Raw genomic sequence first — 24,825 nt, forward strand, 5'->3', positions numbered from 1 at the left:
GCACCCAAATAGGGGAAGGGGCTGCTGCTGTCTGATCTGGGGAACATGATCACCAGGTGTAGATACATGGAAGAAAGGACTTATTGTTCTCTTTGGCCTCAAAGAGCAGAAATTACAGAGTGGCCCCATTATAAAGGGCTTTCTAGCCACCAGGGCTGTGTAATGATGTCAGTGTCACTGTTCTCACAGAGACATTGTGGAGAATGTGCACACGTGGGTCAGGATCTGCTAGAGGACTTTTGAGATTCCTCACGACTTTGAGTTTCTGAGAGCCTAGTTAGAATGAAAGTCACGGTCATATTTGCACTCTTAGACACCCAAAAGTTACAATTAATTCAATCAGTACTCTTTTCTAGCCATGTTTTGAATGTGCTTTAGGTGTTGGAGATATGGAGTTAAGACATGACTAGACCCCAGAAACTCATCTGGTATGCCCATTTCAGCAGGTGCTCCTGGAGTGTGTCACACACACCAGACTCTCCCCTTCTCTGGAGACATAGAGACCAGCAAATCATGGCTCCTCCCCTAGGGGACCCCCATGGCATTCAGGCTTGCTGGTGGAGCCACCCCATTTCATTGCATGAGAATTGAAAAGCTCAACATAGAGTCAGTAGTGACACATGGAAGTGACAACTGGCCCCAGCTTGTCACCACACCCTCTGTCACCACGATGCTGGATCACCTGGAACAGACTCATAACTCTCGTCTATTAAACAACCGGGGCTCTAAACGTCTATGGTTCTAAAATAGCAACCATTGTTTTTCTCATCAAAATCCCTTAGGAAAGTAATCCAAGTTTATGAAAAGCAATATGGTAAAAAATATCCTATAAATCTAATCTTAATGAATATCCTTTGACGTTAAGCTGCTTCTGCTAAGGAGTTTCCTGACCAACTTGTCTATTAGTGCTTTGACTTCTTGTGTTTATGTAACATTCATTTGAAATGCTAGCATATTATAAAATTTTGCATTTATTAGTTTAGTACCGTATTTATGATACGATTACAGGGCATTCTTTCTACTTTCATTTTGTGTCACCTCTATGATTTTAATTTCTTGTATTTCCTTTAAAAGGACACAGTTTCATCAAGTAGAACTTTAGATTTAAAACTTTGTCTTTTTTGTTTGCGTATATATATTTTTTGCATTTGCTTATTCTTTTTTTTTTTTTTTTTTTTTTGACCAGGAGAAGCCTCTTCATTTGGACTAAAAGTTGGAGAATGAGAGGAGGACCTGAGATAGCATTCTGAGCTCAGGAGTAGAGATTAGGTTCCAAAATGGCAATCAGAGCTCATCTACCAAGGACTCCACATCCCAGCATCCTTGCAATCAATAAAAGGCCTGCTGGGATATGTGTTTTCCACTAAATTACAAGTGTGCCATCATTATGAGAAAGGTACAGGTTGGTTTTTTTTCCCCTCTCTTTTTCCATAATTACATTTCCACAACACCTCCCCAACCACAAGCATTGCAAAAGAAAGTAAAAAATCACAGTTTACAGGTCTTAGATTTGTCATCAGCATTTAGCTCAAAGTTCTCACCATCTTCAAAAGAGTTATCCTGCTAAACCTCTACTAGTTTAAAAGTTCACCAGGTAAAAGTTCCAAGCTGTGACAAGATGACCTCTGCTAACCCACAGCAGTTCTTTTCCCATTTTCCCTAGACATTTAGAGCCAAACTATAGAGAAAGTTAGATGGTGGGATGGGAAAGGGGAACATGGGGGTTAATTTCCCCAGTATAAGATGGTGTCTGAAGATTGGTATTTGACCAGGACTAGAGAAACTTGTGAAGGGCCTCCATCCTGCATTCAGTCAGAGTCAGTGCTGGAAGAAGAGGAGGAGGGATGCTGGCCGTGCTTGTGGGGTTTGCATTTTTAAATGAATGTTCTTTTTTTTTTTCCCCCTATCTCCTTATCCATCATCATTCCTGTTATACCATAGCTTACTAGAAGCCAAGGGATTCACAGGAGGCATGCCAGGGATAGGTGGTGGGTACAGAGGAAGGTAGGGACCTAGGGGTTGCATCCTGGATGCCCTGGATTAGGGGACCCACCTGGAAGGAAAGCTGGATTACCCTGGGGAGCCAGAGGTGTGGGTGGGTGAGACACCTGGAGAAAAGGCAGGATTGAAACCTCCAGGGTACCGTGGATTTAGCCCTGGTTACCCAACATTGGAATTCCGTGTGTTTAATCTCATAAATCTCAGAATGTTTATTGTTGTCCACAGGTTTGTGAAAGTGTTAAATTATCGAATTGTCTGTGTAAATTCCAGTATTCGTTTTTATTGGTGTGACTTACTTTGCTGCACATAATTCAGATTCACCCCATTTGGTTGAAAATGGCTGCATAGCATCCTTTCTTATGACTAATACTTGCTGGTGTGGATACACCACATTGTCTCCATCAAATCTTGTGTCCTAGCTGTTGTAAATAATGCTGCTATGAACATTGTGGAACATGACTATTTGTGTTGATGGTTTCATAGTCTTTGGATATGTGCTTTTTGAGTGCATAAAGTTTGATTTTAAAAATAAAATTTTAGTCATCCTGTAATTCTCAGAGAATGACTGAAATTATGAAGTGACTTTTTTTCCTCACAGAAATAAATGAATGTTCCAAGGAATTTAGGGCTGAATTTAATTTCCTCTATTAATTGGTGCAAGAAATTTCAGCAGATTTTTAGAGCCTTTAAAAAAACGTATAACTATTTAATATTAAGTTAATATTATAGTTGATCCCCAGCTACTGATGTGCAGAGAATAAACATGATTTTGCAAAATTAGAAATTAAAAAGAATTTTAATTCTCATTTAGAAAAAAATGTTAGTATTATATGTGACTTTTTATTATATTAGTCAACTTCATATAGCTTTTCTGAGTTGTTTGCTTGTGTTTTATGGAAATAATTTTATAGCTTATAAGATTTCTCATCTGATTTTTTTATTTTTTTCATCATTATTTAAAGTACAGGTAGTGTGTGACTACTTGATTGTATTACACATTGGAAGTGCAAAAATGTTGAGATCATCTTTATTATAATGGAATTTCTTTCGATTGTAACTAGTAATAGTTGAAAAATTTGAACTTGAAACCTCAAGATGGGATGTAATTATCACCCTTGCCATTTAGTGTACATGTAATCCCACTAAAATGATTTCTTCAGCTTTAAAATAGGGAATGATAACTACTTCATAAAGTTGTTGTTAGAACTGTGATTTTATGCTTGTGTCCAGTACATGACTTAAGAAAGGTAGTGATTTTTTATAAAAAGAGATTTATTTTAATTTTCTTCAGAAGCCATAGCAACAGAACAGTCACTTAGTCATATAACTGAGCATGAGATTAGATGAAGACTTTTTAGCTATAAAGTCATATAAATTTTGTAAGTTCTCACTTAATTGAATTTTTAAAGAATGAGGAGTTCTGTTGAATTGTCTAACATACCATCATGTCCACAATAGATTTTACTCCTTGACCCTAGTTTAAGCGAAGACTCCTTAGTCTTATATCTGCCCTCATGTTGAACAGTTCTGCTTGTCCAAGCCTGTCTTTTGACATTTTGCACATCTTAGCATTATTTGTATCCACACTGTAAATGCATGAGGGAGAGTAGGCCTTATTTTTCCCTGTGTTCCTACTATCTGCCCAGCAGAATATCATGTGAACCACATGTTCAACTTTAGATTTTCTAGTAGCAACATTAAAAATAAAAAATAAAAATAATTCAATAATGTATTTTATTAACCTAATATAGCAAAAATATTTTAACATTCTTAGAAATAATATAAAAAATTTTAGAGATGTTTTGCATTTTTTTGTACTAATCTTCAAAATCTTGTATTTTATACCTTTAGCATTTCTCAAATCTCTACTAGCCACATTTCCGGTGCTTAATAGCCACTTAGCTAATGACAACACATTAGATAACAGAGGTCTAGTACATTATAGGTGATTAATAAATGAATACCCCATAGGCAGATTTAAAAAAAAAACAACTTTTTTTTTTTTCCCAACAGACTACCATGGCTACTGGAGTCTTTCCTCAAAATGAACAGTCATATTACACTTTGTGATTAACAGTGGGTATACTGCAAACATGAAAGGTAATATTTCTTTAATATACTTTTTGTCCCTTTGTGCAAACCAGAATGTAATAAAACTGTGCAAACTAGAATTCAATAAAACTATGAGAATGGACATGAAAGAAAAGGCTCTGTTCTTCATATTGGAATCCCAGATGTAGGTATTACTTATGACCTTTTGTTTTTCTGTCTTATTGTTTTGGTCTGTTAAAATTCCTTCTCAAAATCCTGAATAATGACCTTGTCCTTTCAAGAAAGAATGTTGAAAACAATGTCTGTCTCCTGCATGGTCCTCTTATACTGAAATTACCTGTTTGTCCCTTTGATCAAATGCCTATTTGTAAATAACCTTTACTTTCTTCTGCTTACTAGCAAGGTCACCTACTGAGCATATTCAGAAGCAGCTAGTCCTGTTCCTCCCAGTTTTTTTCCTCCCTTCTTTTACTCTCCTAGTTTTGCTATCTCACATGGTAGCCTAGAAAGGAAGGGTGCTGAGACTAGCTTCTCACTGCCACATCTGCCATAACTCTTTTTTGGTGACAGGACCTGAGGTGGGATTTACCCTGATTTCCTGCCACTGTAGGCACCACTGCTCTTGCTCTTGCCACCACCGATTAGCCAAGAGAGATGTTAAGGAATCTTTCTTAGCTGTGCCCTTTGCTCTACTTTCTTACTGCCCATTCTGGCCAGTAAAGTGAACTTTGCCCAAGTTCACTTTCATGTACCTGTATCTGACCCTTTGAAACATTTCCCCCCAGGGATGGATTAAATATCGTAAGGAAAGGTAAAGGAGTAGGATCTAAATGTTGGAGTTCAGTATGTGCTGGCAAGTTGGTTCTTTTTTTTTTTTTTTAAAGATTTATTTATTTATGCATGCAAGAGCTGGGGTACAGGCCAGAGATGCGGGGGGTGAGAGGATTCACCAGAGACAAAGTGGGGAATAGAACAGGCAGATTGACCTAAGTACACCGCTGAGGGGAGCAGCGGGCGAGACTGGAGAGGTCTGTGCACCATGTGGGTTGCTCCCTGGTGGGCCAGAGATCAAACTCATGCTGCAGAGGCTGCCGATTGCTTCATAGTGCAGTGCTTAACCCCTTGCGCCACCAGGGAGGCCCAAGTTGGTTCTTGATTAGTTGTGCTGTTGTTGACAGCTAACCCCTCCACCAGAGGGCGCACTCTGTCATCAAGAAAACCATTGTAGATTCCAGGTCCTTGTGTAGATTTTCCTTCATCTGTGTTGTATCGGACTCTAAAACTACTGATAACTACATTTGTGGACAGCTTTTACATATCAGCCTTAGTATAGTTTTCTTGTTTTAGAAGCAAGTGCTATCTTAAACAAATGCAGTAACAGTGTCTTCTTACTGCTTCCCTGCTGGAAGACTTTTTTCCCCCAAAGGAACTCCCCAGCTAACAAGTCTAAGAGTCAGATGAATGTTTTCCCTATCTTTTCTTTTGTTGAATTGTTACTTCTTCGTGGTTTTTTTCCAATGTGAAGTCTATTGACTTAAAAAAAATTTTTTTTTAATTTTCTTACATCACTGTTCATTTTGTACAATATTTGATTTCTCCCCTCAGATGTAGTCCCTGTAATTCTTGACTTTTGAGGTGATACAGAACTCTTTGTACAGAAGAGCCTGGGGCATTGAAAGCATTTTCTTCCTCCCCACCTTTTTTTAAAATAAATGAGGCAATTTATTAGCCCAGCATCACTTATTCTAGTGCTTCCTTTTGGCAGCTGCTACCCTTGTTATAGGACAGGGAGAGGGTCAGCCCAAACCCCGCAAACCTGCCTATTCTAAATGGGTTCTGCCATCCGCCGCATCAACACAAAACATAGGAGACTTTAATGGGAAGGAACTTTAATAAAACTAGGAAACAATACAGGTAAGGCAAAGAGTCTAGTTTCTAAGTGAAGCACCCAAAGTTACCCGTCCCCTCGTGGGTAAAACTCCATCCATATGGGGTCGGCCCAGAGCAAGGCCCCAAAGCCTGCCACAAGTCTAAAACATCTTCCAGTGGGGACCCACAGAAAAGGGTCACAAACAACTGGACAAGCCCGGAAGGAAAAGAGCAAAATCAACATCAAGATAAAAGCTGCCATTGTCACCTCCCCACGGGTCTCACCCACATCTGTGTCACCCAGTCCACGACCAAAAGACAAGCGCAGTTTCTTCACGTGTCTCTAGGCTCCATGCGCCTCCTGCAGGTCTCCTGGCTCCATCCTGCTTCCTTCCTTCCTCAGTCTCTTCTGCAGCTTCTCCTCTTCCTGCTCAGCTCCACCCTTCCTTGGGTGGGGCAGGGAACCTCCCCCTTTCCTGGGGACCACCCTGTTACACCCTCACCTCTGGAAATTCTGTCCAGATCTCTATCCTTACCTACCAGTTTGTGGCTCCACCTTGGTCCTTTTCTGCCATTTTCAGCCCTTCCAGGACTTGGAGGGCCCAATGGTCCATGCTTTGGGGGCCTTTGCTGAAGTGGTTGGGCATGACACTATTTTTTTGACGTCCCCCTTAGATCTTGGTCATGGAGCCGACCCCAGCAATGGCCAGGAGGAACTACATGTATCACACTGTGGAAGCAGTGTGTGTGTAGAACCACTTCTCATAAGGAGCAAGCTCTTTCTGCTTGGCCAGTTAGACGGTGTCCACCCGTTCAGGGACTTTCTGCTTCCCGGACTTTTAGAGGAAGGCTGCCAGAGCTCTGATGAACTCCTGCTGGTTCACATGTCTTACGGTAACTCCAGGCATTATGCTGCCAGCCAGGAGAAAGGCTGAAGACATTTCTTACCCCTGACTTCCACTCCCAAGTCAGTAATGTCCCCAGATTACAGTAACCCAAAAGCCCTACACTCTTCCAAATGCTCTCACCAAAGTCGTAATACTGTCCCCTGGCTTTCATAATCTCAGCTCACTCACTTCTTCCATTCCTTTCCCCTGTTTTTTTTTTTTTTTAAGATTGATTTATTTATGCATACAAGAGCTGGGGTACAGGCCAGAGATGCGGGGGATGAGAGGATCCACTGGAGACAGAGTGGGGAACAGAACAGGCAGACTGACTGAAACACACTGCTGAGGGGAGAGCGGGCATGACAGGAGAGGTCTGCTACGCCATGTGGGTTGCTCCCTGGCTGGCCAGGGATCGAACTTGTGCTGCAGAGGCTGCGGATTACTTCATAGTGCAGTGCTTAACCCCTTGCGCCACTAGGGTGGCCCCTCCCCTGCTTCCATATTACTTTATTTCATTGGTAAATAACCACGTCTTCATTATTTCAACATAACTAAAAAAATTAGCAATAATTCTTAATATCATCAAATATTTAAACAGTGATGAATTTTCTATGTAGGTTTGTTTTAATTGAGATCCATCAAAGATCAGTGTGTTGTAACTGGTTGATATGTATATCTGAAATCCCTTTTAAACTTGAATTTCCCCTCTTGCGGTAGTTTATTTGTCGAGGAAACCAGGTTTCTGGCCCTATAGAGTTTGCCATGACCTATATTCTGCTGATTAGATCCACTTGGTATTTCCTGCCAATTGAATTGATAGAGGGAAAGAGTTGAGCAAGAATATTTTGTAGATGGTGCTATATTCTTCCATCATGATGCCCATAATGTCTGGTTGTCTGCCTTATTATGATGTTAGTTGTTTTTTTTTTTTTTTTTTAATAATTTCAAACTTACAAAAAAGCTCTAAAATACCATTCACCCAGAGACTCCTATTTGGATGTTCTCAACTATCCCAGCGATACCCTGTGATCGTAAAAGTGTGCTTGTAATTTTTTTTTTCACTTTTTTTCAATGTTACTGTCCTTTCTTGACCTTGGTGAAGATTACAAATCACTTCTTTTGCAGCATGTTCCTCATTTGGGTTTGTCTGCTGTTTCCTGATGATAAGATTGAGGTGGTGCATTTCTGGCAGCAGTGCTGCAGAAGAGACTTTTATCACTTTTCACATCAGGTGACGCAAGAGGTCATTTTGCCCTGTCACTGGAAATGTTCAGTTTGATGTTATCAGTCAAGTAGTGTCTGCCAAGATTTACCCATTATAAATTATTCTTTCTCCTTTCATAATTACTATTTTATGGGCAGAGAATTTTAGACTGAGTAAATATCCTGGTTCTCATCCAGTTTTTACCCAGTGGTGTTGTGTATATCTACAGCATACTGGTTTTTATTGCTGAGAAGTATGCCTTGCTCAGGAGGTATGCAGTGCATTTATCCATTATTGTAATGGCCTTAGCACTTCTGCTAGCAGAATAAGAACCATGAGAATATAGATAACCTCGCTTTCTTCCTGACTTCAGGGAGAAAGCATTCAGACTTTCACTTTTTCAATATGATATTAACAGTAAGTAATTCAAACTGTTTTGCCAGTTTGAATCAGTTCCCCTTCATTGTTAAGTTGCTGAGAGTTTTTATCATGAATGGGTGTTGGAATTTGTCGAATGCTTTTTTTTTAAGCAGGCATTGATATAGCATGATTTTTCTTCTTTGGCCTTGACTTGCTAATAATTTGTTGAATCTTTTGCGTTCAAGAGAGACAATGGACTTTTTGTACTTTTGCCACTTTTATAGAGGTAAAAGAGTGATTCTACCCTCATAAAAGGAATTAGCTTCCCCCAGAGCCTGAGACAAGAACATGGGAGCAGGCGGGGATCCCAGAAAGCAGGAGTGAGGGGACTGCACAGTGAACAAGCAGTGGCTTTTGATCCTCTGGGATTTCTCAGAAGCATACAGAGTACCTCCCAGGACTTTCTATTTGAAATGTGGGAGCATTCATATCCATCACCTCCCAGTCCCTGCTAGCTGAAGGCTGTTTCTTTTATCATTCACTCCTGGGATACTCCAGAGCACAGAGTAAAAACAAGTCTTGTTACATTGAAAAAGGCTCAAAGGCGAATGAAAAAAGACATGGCACCTGCTCAAGATGGGCCGCTATCAATGCAAAGTGAGTTTGAGCTCATATAAAACCATCCATCACAGCTGAAGTTGAAATCAGAGGTCGCTGATGTGCAACAGAGAACAGAAGTTCACCCATGGGCCCATTAAGATTGAGATTCGATTTCCCAGCACAGAGGTCAGGGAGACTGTAGAAAATTCAAGATTACAGTTCAGAAGAGAAGCCTGGAATGGAGATACAAATGTAGGGATTGTCAGCATGTAGATGGTATTTATAGCCATGCAACTGATGAAATCAATCAACAGGTGAGTGTGTAGAGAGAGAAACAGAGACAGAGACAGAGATCCTCACTCCAAAATTAAGACATTGGTGGAAGAAAGGAGGAATCAGTAAAGAAAGTTGAGTCCAATGAATAAAAACAAACCTAGAGAAGGTAACAATATGGTATTTTTGGCAGCAAGTGAAGACACGACTAAGAATGAAAAAGATTCATGTATCAAACACTGCTGATAGGTCAAGGATGATGCAACTAAGAGTTGTCACTGGAAGACCACTGATGATCTATGAAAATATTGGCTTCTCTCAATTTTAATTGTTCCCTTATAGTGATTTGAACATCAATAAAAGGCATTAGTGCCTCTCCCCTAGTGCTTCTTAAACACTGCTCTGCCAACTGGTGTACTTCCAAAATAAAATTACCAACAAGCAATGGCAAATTTACAGGAAAAAACCAAGGTAGTATTTCTTGTCAGCATTAGGATAACTGTTCTTTCTCCATTTTTAAATTAAAATACACCTTCTTAAATGAAACAATGATGTGTTTTCATAGAAAAATAACATGTGCATAACTATGTTAATCCTCAACATAAAAAACATACGTGTGTGTGTGTGTGTGTGTGTGTGTTAGGAAATTAAAAACTGTGGTAGTGATTGCTGTAGCCTACATTATCTCGGTAACAGTATCAGCTTTATTGATCAAAGAATGTATATGATAATTGGAAATTTAAAAAAAGGTTTCTGTATGGCGCGGGGGAAGAAAGGATTTAAAAGGACAGAAATATTCTTCCATTACTTTTGCCTGACATTTTAACGCTAGTAGAAGGGATGTTTATATAGTGTAATTTATAGTTCAGCTAAATAAAAAATTATTTTTCTAAAGTGCTAAATTTATTGAAGGGTTTACTGTTACCAAAGATTACTGTGAAATCTCTGATGCCTGCTGGTTTTCTTTCTTGTTACTGTGATTCTGTTCATTGGTCCCAAAAAGGCAAGTGGAGTTTAAAATGTTCCCTTCTATTCTATTTTCTGGAATGCATTGTGTAAAACAGGGCTTATTATTCTTTAAGTGTTTGGTAGCATTTTCCAGTGAGACCATCTAAGCCTGCAGGTTTCTTTTGTTGGAGACTTTTTACTTAGCAATTCAAATTCTTTAATTTTATTAGGACTAGCCAGCTTGTCTTATTAAAGTTGACTCTTTGGAGTTAATGGTGTTTGAGAATTTGTTTCATTTTTCTAAGTTACCAAATTTATGAGTGTAAATCTGTTAGTCGTATTTCTATATTATTCCCTAAGTAGATGTCAGCTGTAGTGATAGCCCTGTTTCATTTCTGATATTGGTGATTTATATCATCTTTCTTGTAATTTTTGTCAAGTCTAGCTGAAAGTTTATCAATTTTATTAATTTTTTATAGAGCCAGCTTTTTGTTGAATTGATTTTCACTGTTATTTTCTTATTTTTAATTGTATTGATTTCTGCTGTTTTTATCCTGCCTCTGCTTACTGTGTATTTATTTTGCTCTTATTTTTCTAGTTTACTTAGGTTGGAACTTAGGTTATTGATTGAGACCTTTGCCTGTTTTCCTAATGTGAGCATTAATTTCAGTTGTCCTCTCTTCAAGTTTACTGATTCTTCGGCCTGATCATGTCTACTGTTGAGCCCCTTCATTGAATTTTTCAATTCAGTTATTATACTTTTTAGCTCCAGAATTTCTAATTGCTTCCTTTGCAAAATATCTACTTCTTTATTGACATTATTGACCTTCTCCTTTTGTTCATATACCATTTCCCTAAAGCTCTGTTATGGATTCATTTAGCTCTTTTAAACATGTTTCAAATATTTGATTTTTTTTTTTTTTTTTTTTTTTTGCATAGAAGAACTGGGGTGTAGACCAGAGGTACAGGGAGTGAGAGGATTCACCAGAGACAGAATGGGGAGCAGAATAGGTAGATCTACTGAAATACACTGCTGAGGGGAGCAGCAGATGAGACAGGAGAGGTCTGCCGCACCATTTGTGGGTCAACTCCTTGGCCAGGGATCGAACTCAGAGGCCACAGTGGTGATAGCTCTGAGACTTAATTAACCCCTAGGCCACCAGCAAGGCTCTCAGAAATTTGATTTGAAGTTTTTGTCTATTAAGTCCAATATCTGAGCTTCCTCGGTGACAGTTCCTATCAGTTTGTACTTTTGTTTGGACTGTACTTTTCTGTTTCTTTTATGCTTTGTGGTTTTTGTTGAAAACTGCCATTTGAATATTATAAATGTGATAACTCTGGAGATCATATTCTCCCATCTTACCTATCATGTGTGGTCACTGAAGTCTCCTTTCCTTTAACCTGTGTTCAATTAGTGTATTAACAGAGATATTCTTGAATAGTTGGAGCTAAACAAATAGCTCTCAGTGTCTGTGGGTTGGGGCTAGACCGGGACACTCCTTGAACACTTCACTAGACTATTCAGGCTCTGCTGTTACCTTCACTTCCTGGAGATCAGTCAGTGATGAACACTTTAGAACCTTTCCTGGTCTTTTCTAAGCATTTATCCCATTGTGGGCATATGAGTGGCTTTCTAAATCCCCCAGTATACACGGGTATGTTTGTCCTAATTTCCTAAGGAAACTACCAGTTTTTCCTCCCAAACTCTGATCAATCTGTTCTCTGTGTCAGCAGTAACTTTTGCCCCAAGAGACTTTGTTCACCTTGTAGTATTTTGAAGTAACATCCACCACTTTTCTGCCAGAGTGAGCACCTTGCTCACTGCCCTTCAGGTATTCCCCAGACAGTTTAGAACAAACAATCATGATAATTTCTGAATAAGGTCTATTCTGTTCTTCTTGGAACAAGTGCCCAGGGTACCACACTGGAATTCAAGCTGCCATTTTCAAGACCGCACCCAAACTGGGGAGGACCTAGGCAAAGGCAAGGAAAAATATTGCAAAACTTTGCTGCCATTTTTTAGGGTATGCTGCCTCCTTGCATATGAATGAAGTGGAATTTCGATTCCCCCTTCAACTCTGTTGACATTTTAATGTCAAAAGTGGGACATTGTCACTGCTTGAGTGGGCCCAGCTCCCTGGGGGAAAAAAAAGATGATCAGCTCTTCACTGGACCCCACTGCCATCCAGGAAGGCTGTAAACTGTTACCCATCCCCCTTTATTGCTATAGGGTGTGGCTGAAGCCCATTTTTCTATAGTGCCCTGTGGACATGAGGGGAAGGGGAGGCAGGAAGCACAGTGCCAACTCTCCCACCCTCACCACTTTCTTCTTCATGGGCACATGTGCAGTTGGGGGCCAACCTCCCACTGACCCTGGAGTCAGCATGGGGCTAACAGTTGTCCTGACTACCCTGTGTTTGTTCAGTCTTATTACTGCCAATTGACTGTGGATGTTTATCTCTCCACTGGGTCTCACTAAGACCCAAGTTTGGGGGAAATGCCATGCGTACTAATCAACTTACATTGCTTTGTTCAATCTCCTTGGTGTTGAATGGGAGTGGAATTCAGGTCCCCATTAAGTACTGATGACATGGGAGAGGATGGTGACTAGTCAGGCTTCAAATCACTTTGATAAGACTTGTTGCTGCTGGATGGTGACCAGGGCTCATACTGGGCCCTGATGACACTATCCTGGCAGGTGAATTGCAGCACTGGCCACTTGCACCTGATGGAGGAGATAGGGAATCAACTGTCTGTCCAACCAACTAATACCACCAAGCAAGTAGGAAGACTTGCTTCCAAATTTTAAAGTTTACTCCAGAGCTATAGTAATCAAAACAGTGTGGTACTGAACAATGGTATCAGTCAGCATCATGATGGTGAGACATTACTTTTTTCTCTCCTTTTCATTTTACACCAATTTACAATTTGGACACCCTTGACTAAAAAAAATTGCCTCTGCACATCTCCATCCATCAGCATATCTAGAGTGGACTGACTGGCTGGATCTCAAGAGAGGTACACATTTCACATCTCAAGTGAATTACAGTGGTAACCTCTCTTGACAGTGGAGATGGAAAATGAATGTGGTGAGTCAAAGTCTGCCCAGTCACACATGCTAGAGCTGACTGGACCATTATTCTTTCTAAGGAGAAACCTCTGGAATGGGGGTGAGGGAAAGAAAAAGGAAGAAGTCAGACAAAGGGAACTGAAGGAACACATTTTGGGCTGTTTGTCCTGGGACTTCACTAAGAGGTCTGCTCACAGATCTCTGGGACTCCCCCACTCAAGGATCCTTTCTACCAGGACTGTGGGCACACACAGAGTCCCAAGTACTAAGCCCACACCTTCTCCTTCTCCTAGCCTGCCATTACTTAAAAAAACAAAAAAATAAAACTCCAGCTTTTTCATGCATGGTTTCCTAACCTTAACCTGTAAGTCAGGTCTTGGTAAGAGAACCAAAAACTTGTTTATAATGCCACCTTCTGGAGAACGAAAGAAAGATTTTTAGTTGCCAACTTGTTGAACTGTTAGAATCAAAATAAATAAAATCTCCCCTAAATAAGAGTTCAGTACTTCAGATACATTGGCAGAGTTGTTTTGTTAAACACTGAAAAAGTGTGGGAAGGTGAACAAGTTCCAGAGATTTGTGGGTGGTAATGGCTGCACATCAATGTAAATGGTAGTCAAGATTCTCACCATCAGAGAAGGAAAGGGGGCATGTTAGAAGGGACCCTGTAGTGTTGGATTGAAATTGGTAATATCAGGGTGAGCTGTTAGTTTTCAGTTTATATACAAACATATATAACACACACACACATATTCATACACATGTATTTATGCATTTCTTAACAATAGAACTATGTTCTGAGATGTGCATTATTAGGTAATTTCATTGTTGTGCAAACATCATAGAATGTAACTTCACAAATGTAGATGTTCTGTCCTACTGCACATTAAAGCTCTATGGTACAGCCTGTTGGGACCACTACTGTATATATCATCTCTCATTGACCAAAATGTCATCGTCACATAGTGGTTGAAATAAATATGGATATAAATGTGTGGTATATGTGTATGTATGTCGATAGTGGAATGTTTTTGATACTCAGTTTTTTTTTTAAAGATTTATTTATTTATGCATACAAGAACTGGGGTACAGGCCAGAAGTGTAGAGGGTGAGAGGATTCACCAGAGACAGAGCGGGGAACAGAACAGGCAGATTGATTAAAATACACTGCTGAGGGGAGCAGCGAGCGAGTCAGGAGAGGTCTGCTGCACCATGTGGGTTGCTCCCTGGCTGGGGATCGAACTCGTGTCGCAGTGGCTGCTGATAGCTTCATAGGTTGTGTCTTAACCCCTTGTACCACCCGGGAGGCCTGCTATTTGGTTGCTTTGAGTTGGTTATGTTTTGAGTATCAATCCCTTATCACATATATTATTTGCAAATACTTTATCCCATGTAGTAGGTTGCCTTTTCATTTTGTTGATAATTCCCTTTTTCTTTGCAGCACCTTTTCAGTTTGATGTACTCCCACATGTTTGTTCTTATTTTTAATGTCTTTCCTTTTAATGTCAAATCTGAAAATCATTGTGAAGACCCATCATCAGGGAGTTTACTTTGTACATTTCTTCTCACAGTTTTGTGGATCCAGGCTACATTCGAGTCTTTAATGCATTTTGTTTCAGTTTTTGTTAATTTTGTATGATACCAGTCCAGTTTCATTCTTTTGCATGTAGCTCTCTGTTTTCCCCAACATTATTTATCAAAGAGATTTTCACCTCCCCATTGTATGTTTTTGGCTCCTTTGTGGAAATTAATTAACCAGATATGCGCACATTTATTTCTGGACTCTGTTCTGTCCATTGATTTATGTGTCTGTTTTTTTATGCCAATACTATACTGTTTTGATTACTGTGGTTTTGTGATACAGTTTGAAATCAGGAAATGTGATACCTGTAAAGATTGCTTTGACTATTTGGAGGTTCTGAGGATTTTTTCCTGCTTCTTGAAAATGCCATTCAAATTTGATAGGGATTGCATTTACTCTGTAGATTTAATTGAGTAACATGGACATTTTAACAATATTGATTCTTCCAATACGTGGGCACAGAATAGTTTTACATTTGTTTGTCTCCTTAATTTGTTTCATCTATGTCTTATAGTCTTCAGTGAACACATGCTTAGATTTATTCTTAGGAATTTTATTCCTTTTGATGCAATTATAAGTAGGGTTGTTTTCTTAATTTCTCTTTCTGATAGCTAATTACTAGTGTGTAGAAACACAATAGGTTTTTTTATTTGTATTTTTTATTTTTTTAAAGATTTATTTATTTATACAAGAACCAGAGTACAGGCCAGATGTGCAGAAGGGTGAGAGGATTCACCAGAGACAGAACAGGAACAGAACAGGCAGACGATGAAATACACTGCTGAGGGGAGCAGCGGCATGACAGGAGAGGTCTGTGGGACCCTCACCGGCTGGCCGGGATCGAACCGGCGCTGCAGAGGCTGTAGTCAGCTTCACAGTGCTGTGCTCAACTGCCTGCGCCACCAGGGCAGGCCATATTTTGATTTTTATCCTACAACTTTATGCAGAATTCATTTACTAGTTCCAACAGTTTTTTGTGGTAATTTTTCAGGGTTCTCTATCTATAAAATGTCATCTGCAAATAATGACATTTTTATTTCTCCTTTCCAATTTGGGTGCTTTCATATCTTTTTTCTTGCCTAATTGCTTTGGTTTGTGCTTCCAGTAATATGTTGAAAAAAAGTTGTGAGAGTAGGTGTTCTGCCTTTATTCTTTATCTTAGAGGAGAAATTCTGTCTTCAAATATTTGAAAATCTTGCAAGTCAAAGAGATGTTCTTTTTTTTTAACCTTCAGAGGGAATAACAATAACTGGTGTTTACAGATAAATGGGTTTTCATTCAGCATTAGAAAACAACGCAAGCAGTTGAATAGTTATTTGCTTTGTGAGAAGAGAAACTTCTGTCACAGAAAGTAAAACACAGGAATTCCAGCCCAATTTTTTATTGACTCAGGAAATGAGAGTATATAGACCTCCATCTCTTATCACATTCTCAGGACTACTGTTGCATAAGTTTGATTAAATAGAAAGTGTTTTAAAATCTTGAGAATAGAAAGAAATTACTAGTTCTTGGTGTTCTAGATCTGCTTCTGCTCTTTAGTGTTTTAACCACCCACTTGTAGAAATTAAAGGTGAAGACTGAGTGCTCATATGGGTTTCTTTGTTGTTTACTGTACTTATCACAAATGCAGATAATTTCCATTGTCAATATCTCATTTGATTCCTGAGATACTCCAATTTATGTTAAATCTGAGTTCCCACCTGCAAACAGGCCATTTTCCAAAGGTATTGTGGCATGTATCCCTGCAGTGTAGTGCCCATATTCTTCATACTTTGAGAGGAGCCTTTTGTCCTTTGCTGATGCATTAGAGGATGGGGGTGGGGAGTATAAAGGATTGGTCATGAGAATTAAAAACAGTATATTTGGAAGTGAGCCAGAGAATAAAGAACTGTAACTGAGGCATGAATCTCTATAAGTTTATATTCATGGACTATATGTAGAAAATAAAAATTTTATGTATTCAGAAAAATATATTGTCAGAGGAGAAAAAAAATAGATCAGTTGTTAGCAAGTAAGTGGGAAAACTAGTTCTTGTGACTTATAAATCAGTTATAACTTGAGGAAGAGCAGAGAAGTGATGCAGCTTGTGATAACAAGATTCTAAAGAATCTCTATAGCCACCAGGTAAAGGTAAAAAGGTAAGTCTCCTTTACCTTTTAAAATCCTCTTTACCTTTTTAATGTCTTCATAAAATTACTGTAACTCTTTAAAAATGTCATGTTATATAAAACATGAAATAGAAATTAAAGTAGTCTTGATGTTGCTGTTAATCTAAAGATAAAACTTCTGGTTTTTTCCTGTTGGGTAATTTAAATAATTGTTCAAATGGTATTTCTCTTCTTTTTTCTGCTAATAATTTTATTTATTTTTTAATTTTATTTTTATTTTTAAATTTTTTATTATTTTTTTAATGTAGGCATTTTCATCTTGGTTATTTCTTTTCTTCTTTTTTTCTTTTTAAAGATTTATTTATTTATACAAGCACTGGGTACAGTCAGAAGCGCGGGAGGGTGAGAGAATTCACCAGAGCCAGAGCTGGGAACAGAACAGGCAGAGTGACGAAACACACTGCTGAGGGGAGCAGCGGGCGGCAGGAGAAGTCTGTGCGCCATGTGGGACCCTCGCTGGCAGCCAGGGATGGAACCGGCGCTGCAGACGCTGCGGGCAGCTTCGTAGCCCAGCTCTCAACCGCTGTGCCACCAGGGGAGGCCCGGTTATTTCTTTTCTTAAACAATGCTAAGGAAAATACATTTTGCTATTCATGGCTGTGCCCAAACAATCTATGAGCCATGATTTTAGTTGCTGGCCCATAGAACTGTCAATAATATAGCTCTTAGTATTTTTTTTTTTGTCTATTTTTTCTCTTTTACAAGTCTTTTTATGTGTTCTTTTAGGTATACCTATTCAGTTATCTTATCAATCCCCTCCACCATTCCTTGTAACACCTTGACTTTCTCCATCCCCACTCCCTCTTAATATCAGAAATTTCAGTTCAGTTATCAACATCTGGTAGTTTATAATTATTTTGCTTTATCAGTTCATCACTTTGTTTCCTTATATTACTGACATATGTGAAATCTTCCAAATATTTGTCTTTATCTTTCTGACTTCCTGATAGCATTTCATCTTTTCCTTCTAGCCGAATAGTATTCCATTGTATGTATATAGTCCATCTTTTTTGCCCAATCCTTTATCAGTGGGCACTTAGCTTGCTTCCATAACCTAGCTATTGTAAATAATGCCTCAGTAAACATTGTGGAACATTTTTATGTTGATGGTTTCATATTCTTCAAATAGATACCCAAAACTGTGATAATTGGGTCATATAGTATGCCCATTTTTAGTTTTTTAAGGCAGGTCTAAACCACCTTCCAAAAAGGCCACACCAGTTTACATTCCCACCAACAGTGTGTTGATATATTCCTCTTTCTCCATTTCTTCTCCAGCATCATAGGTCTTGTTAATGTATGCCAGTCTCACAGGTGAGAGATTTCTATCTCATTATGATTTTGACATGTATCTCCCTTATTAAAAATGATGAGCATTTTTCCATATATTTGTTGGCCATCTGTGTATCTTCTTTTGTAGTTGTCTTTTCAGATCTACTGCCCATTTTTTAATTAGGTTATTTGGGTTTTGTTGTTGTTGTTTAATATCATGAGTTTTTCATATACCTTGGATATTATTCCATTGTTGGTTATGTAGTTTGTGAATCTTCTCCCATTTATTAGTATGACTTTCTAATCTATTATTTTCCTTTGCTGTGTAAAGTTTTTTAATTTGAGTTAGTCCTTATTTCCAAAGACATCTCTATCATTAGCATCATGGAACATATCAGCAGTGCTTTCTTTTATGTATTTTATTGTTGTGGGTCTTCTGTCCCTAAGTTTTTAATCCATTTCAAATTTATTTTTGTGTATGGAGTTAGAGAGTAAATTAACTTGATTTTTTTAAATATGTAACCATCCAGTTTTCCCAGCACCATTTGTTAGAGAGACACTCCTTTTTCCATTATATGATTGTAAATTCTTTGTCATAAATTAGGGTTGATATATGTGTGGATTCATTTCTGGGCTTTTGATTCTGTTCCTTTGACCTGTGTTGTCTATTTTTATTTCACTACCATAATGTTTTTAATTACTGTTGCTTTTGTTTTTCTACCATCAAGTATAATATTGACTGTAGGTTTGTGATGTGTGGTCTGTTTGATTTTGAGGTAAATTCTATTCTATTCCCATCTTGTTCAGAGTTTTTAATGTAATTGGTGCTCTATATATTATAAAATGTTTTCTCTTCATCTATTGATATTATTATATGGTTTTTATCCTGTATTTGATGAAGGGTATTACATTAATTGATTTGCATATGTTAAACCATCCTTGCATCCCTGGAATAAATCCCTTTTGGTATGATCTTTGTAATGTGTTGTTGAATTTGATTTACTGGAATTTTGTTGAGAATTTTCTCATTAGTATTTCTCAGAGGTTTTGCTCCATAGTTGTGTGTGTGTGTGTGTGTGTGTGTTGTCGTCTGGTTTTGGTATTAAAGCAGTGGTGAGCACTATAGAACATGTTAGAAAGTATTTCCTCCTCTTGGAATTTTTTGGAATAATTTGAGTAAAGTGAACATCAGTTCTTTAAAGTTTTGATAAAATTGACTTGTAAAGCCATCTGGTCCTGCTCTTTTATTTTGGGGGAGGGTTTTTTTTTTTAACTATTTTGTTTTCCATAATTGTGATCAATCTGTTCAATTTTCTGTTTCTTCCTGGTTCAGTCTTGATAAAAGGTATTCTAAAAATGTATCCATTTCTTAAAGATTATGGATTTGTTAGCATATAGTTAATCGTTCATAGTGATCTCTTGTGCCCCTTTGTATTTTAATTTGTTGTATTATATCTTTAGTTTGTCTTTTTATTTTTTGATACTTTTATGTTTTGTTCAGTTTTCATTTCTTGTTTTATGAGTTAATTAGGTTGATTTATGTTTGAAGGTCATAATGTGGCTTATATGTGATCATCTGTACTCGTGACCTGCTGAACAGATTTCAAACCTGTTTTAATGGTCCCCTCTCTGACTCTGGTGAATCCTCTCTCTCTCTCTCTCTCTCTCTCTTACACACACACACACACACACACACACACACACAGACACACAGACCCTCACCTCTGGCCTCCATTCCAGTTCTTTTCTATACATAAATAAATCATTAAAAAAAAAAAGATACACGATTTCTGAGATAAAGGAGATTGACACAAAACCTATCAGAAATGGCATGTTTTTATCCTTATTTTATCCTTATGTAATGCTGTATTTTTCTCTGACGTCAAAAAAGATTATTGTGTTACCAAAAATATTCTCTTTCATCTTCTTCATTCAAATAACTAACAAAAGATATGAACATTGAAAACTTATTTTGTTCACCTGTTAAATCATTGATAATAGCCTAAATATTCCAACAACTAAGGAAAAATTAGATAAAGTATGATGCATAACTTGATGTGTCATAATCATTATGCATCCATTAAATGAAAATTATGAGTGACTAAAGCAAAATGGGAAAATATTGCTACACTGTTTAGAAAAAGCAGGAACTATGTATTTGCAACATGATTATTAATATGCAAAAAATACATGTGTATATGGCCAAAGTCAGGAAGGGAGGCCATCCTGGAGCATTCGCTGAAGGTATGCTTCCCTGTAGTAAAGCTCTTTGACATAAACAAAAGCTTATTTTAAAGAATGTACTTGGCTGTGAATTTGTCATTTTGCCAAGGAATATTTTGGAGCACAAGGTGGTAGAAGTGATGGTTCTGATGAGTGCAGGGGAGATGGAAACCTCTTCTGTTTGCTATTCCCACAAGAGGTCAGTGTTCTTAAGCACCAGACCTACCAGGGCCCATCAGCACCTTGGGCCAGAGCATGCCCAGGAGGAGGCTGTGATCGCCTTTCGAAATCACCCCTCTAAAGATCCCTATTCAGGGTCTCTGGCACTCAAATAACTTGGTCAACTCAGTTGTTACCTGTTTATGTTCGTCCAAGGTTAAGATTTCACAGCAGACATTTTCCTTGAGGTGATATATAAGCCATTTCTTCCTTTGCTCAATGTCCTGCCCTTATCACATTTGTTTTTCACTTTCAGAACCATTGAGATTCAGTCACTTGAAGTCACTCATGTGAATATCCTTAGAGTTGCAGATAGCAGGCATCTCCCACTTGCTTTTGAGACTTGCAATTCAAATGGAGCTGGCCTTCTGGGTTTTATGGTGTCTTCTCCTCATACTTTCTGCTCACACTGGCTCAAGGTCCCAATCTGATAACAGCAACACCCACCTGGCGGCCCCTCTCTGTCTTGTACCTATGCTTAGCACCATTCAGTCCCAGTGTTCCAGAAGACTCCTGGCCCCAGACTTCCAGCCCATCTCTGCAGGTGGTGTTAACCCTTTCTGACATTTTCTCAGAAACCTCAGTTCAGAAACTTCCCTGCTCCCAAAAGAGCCAACTTGTACCCTATAGTCTAAGTACTTCTGGCTTCTACCATCAGGTTCCAACTGGCCTGCTGTGCCCCATTTTCTTTTTCTTCTTCTAAAAAGCTCTGTGGAAGCTATAGCTTCTGGATTAGTTACAATAAACAATACTTATTTTCCATCACTGTAGTTTCAAGACAATGCATGGTACTACACTCAGAGTAGGCATTTGGGCACAAGTGCATCTGATTAGGGTGATAGGGGGGTATACGTTTTAAAAGGAACTTGCTTAAAAGCATTTTTAATTGTTAGAACAAAGCAAAAATGAACCCAATCTATGGCAGTAGGTTGTTTTTGTCTGCACAGGATTGAAATATCATTTGGAGAGAAGAGGGCGGGAGAGAGACGGGGGTGGGGGGTACAGCCTGACATTAAGGAGGCGGACAATCGATGGTTGTTAGAGTTTCTATTTTCTGTATATCCTTTATTCTCAAGTTACAACCTCCCCCTCATCCAGTTCCTTAAAAAAATGTGATACTTGGGGAATTTTCTACTTAAACCTCTGCCAGGACATTATTGAAGCTTCTTTTTCTCCCAGAGTCAGCAATAAAAGGCACAGAATTGTGTGTTTGAGTTTTTGAGAGGCATGGCTACTATAACTGTCCCAAAAAAGCATAACTGAGAATTGGACTTTCACATTCTAAATATAAAAATATGAAAGGAAATGTCTTCTGATTAATACATCAGCCTTACAGATGTCTTTATTCTGTTCAAATATTTCATTAATATTTCCATTAAGAAAAAAAAAGGATTTTTAGTTTTGAAACATTGAATGTTTTAAAGGTGTCCAGCATATATTTCCCTTTGTTACAGTTAGCTTTTTAAAATCCTGTTACAGAGAAGAGTAGAAAGTAGACGTTTTTGTTTTCAAAATACTCAGAAAATAGACATGAAAGGAAAAACAGAAGTTAAACCTTTTAATGTGAGTGTTAAAAGCAGTGTTTGTATCAGAAAGCCACTTTTCTAAATTGCTTACAGCGTTTTAGATGGAATTCTTAGAGCAGTCAGATCTTTTAAATGTCTTTGAGAAGCAGAATAGAATAGTTGCAATAATCTATTTAAAATACATGTTATTTTCCCCATATTTGAACAGTCTGTCCAAAACAGTGTTCATTCACATAAGATTTTTGCCTGCACAAATCTGAGTGGGAATCAGTAGTTTCTTTGTTTGTCGCTATGGAAACAACTGAGCCTATCCTGAATGCTGTTAGATCAGCAGATGATGCTCAGATTCCATGTAACTTCATCGTGGAGGGAGCTGGCGCTGGCATCTCCTGCCTCCAGCTCTCCTTCTGGGATCCAGTGCCATGCAGGACCCGCCTCGGCGGCTCTCGGCCATGCCCTTCCTCAGCGCTTTCTTCCAGGGCCGCAGGCACTCCACCTCGGACCCGGTGCTGAGGCTGCAGCAGGGCCGGCGGAGCTCGGCCGCCCAGATGCTGTCCTCCTCCTCCCTCCAGGTGATGGTGGCTGTGTCTGCCGTCCGCTGCGCCGAGAGAAACCCAACTTGCCCTGAGAGAAAAAGTAAATTTCTTTTTCTTCTTAAAGATTGCCATACTTTTTAGTTTAAATTTAAAGAATTTTGTCAGTGTGTGTTTTTAAATTTGGACAATTCATTTTACACTGTACATTTTGCTGCCTGTTATGCTAAGTTTCGGTGGATCTGTAAAAGAGGGGGTTAAAGGATGGTTTTCTGGGTTTTCCTTGAAAATGTCGTTTTTGAACAAAATTCATTCGATTGTTAAGGACCTGCTTTTACATTTCCTCTCTTTTCATTACTAGTAGATGTGGAGATTATAGTATGTAAAAGTTTTTTCTGTATGAAGTTTGTGTATTTAAATGAAAAAGAAACGGTTTTATTCCTGACAAAAGGAAGGGGATTTAACACTGGCTTGTCATCTGCAATCCTGACATAATGGAAGCTGTTTCCCATATTACTATTCCATTTGGAGAGTGGAGTTTTGAATCTGCCCTTCTTTGTGTGTTCTAGGAAATTCAGAGCGTCCAGCACCAAAGTACACAAAAGTAGGAGAGCGTTTACGGCATGTCATCCCTGGACACATGGCCTGCTCCATGGCATGTGGCGGCAGAGCCTGCAAGTATGAAAATCCAGCTCGCTGGAGTGAGCAGGAGCAAGCCATCAAGGGGGTCTACTCCTCCTGGTAAGTGATTCTGCCAGTGTCTGGAGCTGTCACTGCTGGTGAGTGGGAACAGGGAATGAAGTCCTGTGCTCCTGGGAGGCAGGGAGGCTGTAGACAGAGGATTAAGGGCTTGAAGTGAGAGGACCCACCTTCATCCCTGGCCCTGCAGCTTGACAAGCTGTGTGATCTTGATCTACTCATACAGGCTCTCTGTGCCTCAGTTTTTTCATCTGTCCAATGTGAAATAATAAACCAACCTCCGAGGGATTCTTTTTTCAATTAGGTGAAATGATGTATGTAAAGTATTTCAAAGAAATGGGAACTAGATAAATTTCAGAAATAATGAAAGCTAGAGATAATACAAGTGTTCGGCTACAAATTTGAGTTGTTAAATTTCATGCAGGTTAGCTTTAGTCTCATTTTAATTTTTTTACTGTATTCTATATGAAAGAACATAAATTTTCACACAATATACTTTAAATCTGCTGTAGTAGAAGTGGTTCAAGTTGTTGGTTCAGCAGACAATATATGGTGTTTATGTTGCTTATGGTCTGTAAGTATAATTCATTTTTTCTTGATCACACTGCTTTTTATTAATAATAAAATGCCAAGGATACCTTTTGATGTAGTGATAACTGAAAAGTTTTGATATTGAAGTCATATTTGAAACATTCTTAGAGGGATTCACTGTTCGGGGAACTCTAGGAGTGAACTTTAATTGTAAATCATTTTATACAGCAAGAGTGCATTTATTTTTATTTTTTATTTTTTTAAAGATTTATTTTTATTTATATAAGAACTGGGGTACAGAAGGGTGGGAGGATTCACCAGAGAAAGAGCAGGAAGCCGAACAGGCGAACAGGCAAACAGACCGAAGACACTGCTGAGGGGAGCAGCGGGCGAGACAGGAGAGGTCTGCTCCATATGGATATCTCCCTGGCCGGCCAGGAATCAAACCCGTGCTGCAGAAGCTGCGGACAGCTTCACAGCCGCTGCGCTCAACCCACTGCACCACCAGGGAGGCCCAGCAAGAGCACATTTATAAATTCGATGCTTGTCGGCCAGCTTACTTAACTTGCAGCCAGTGCTTTATATGGGATTTGCTAGGTACTAGTGTTGTGTTGAAGCCTGGGGCTACTGTCACTGTTGTTCTCCAAGATCATATTCTAGGCTGTCACTATTTTTCATTTAGACATTTATGAAAAAGCAAACATTGTACCTCAGCTGTTGTTAGGCTAGTAGATTTCTAATGGTGCAGCTTAGGGTCACATTAATATTTTTGATTTATTGTTGACTAAACTATCTGAGTCTTTTTCAC

General features: G+C 38.8%; 1 protein-coding gene, 1 long non-coding RNA gene and 1 pseudogene across 4 annotated transcripts in view; 1 reads left to right on the plus strand and 2 right to left on the minus strand.

Annotated features, from left to right (window-relative positions):
* Nucleotides 1-24,825, plus strand: part of PTPDC1 (protein tyrosine phosphatase domain containing 1) — a 57,434-nt gene that overhangs the window by 15,265 nt on the left and 17,344 nt on the right. For 2 of the 3 annotated variants that reach the window (XM_037492484.2, XM_037492485.2), the window contains exons 2-4: nt 1,187-1,396; nt 4,015-4,101; nt 23,357-23,528. In XM_037492484.2, the coding sequence (XP_037348381.1) occupies nt 4,095-4,101; nt 23,357-23,528 (179 nt within the window). In that variant the 5' untranslated portion in view covers nt 1,187-1,396; nt 4,015-4,094. Of the gene's footprint in view, nt 1-1,186; nt 1,397-4,014; nt 4,102-22,603; nt 22,891-23,356; nt 23,529-24,825 lie in introns of those variants that run through there. The other variant, XM_037492483.2, reaches the window with a different exon arrangement.
* On the minus strand, nt 5,822-6,915 carry LOC119232953 (40S ribosomal protein S19-like; annotated as a pseudogene).
* Nucleotides 12,077-21,220, minus strand: LOC119230921 (uncharacterized). Its single transcript, XR_005121834.2, has 3 exons — nt 20,866-21,220; nt 12,717-12,919; nt 12,077-12,167 (listed from the first exon to the last, which is right to left on the minus strand). It is a non-coding gene; the product is annotated as an uncharacterized LOC119230921 (long non-coding RNA).

The sequence above is a fragment of the Talpa occidentalis genome, unplaced genomic scaffold (assembly GCF_014898055.3).
Source record: "Talpa occidentalis isolate TD23 unplaced genomic scaffold, MPIMG_talOcc4v2.1 talOcc4.7, whole genome shotgun sequence".
NCBI classification, from domain to species: domain Eukaryota; kingdom Metazoa; phylum Chordata; class Mammalia; order Eulipotyphla; family Talpidae; genus Talpa; species Talpa occidentalis.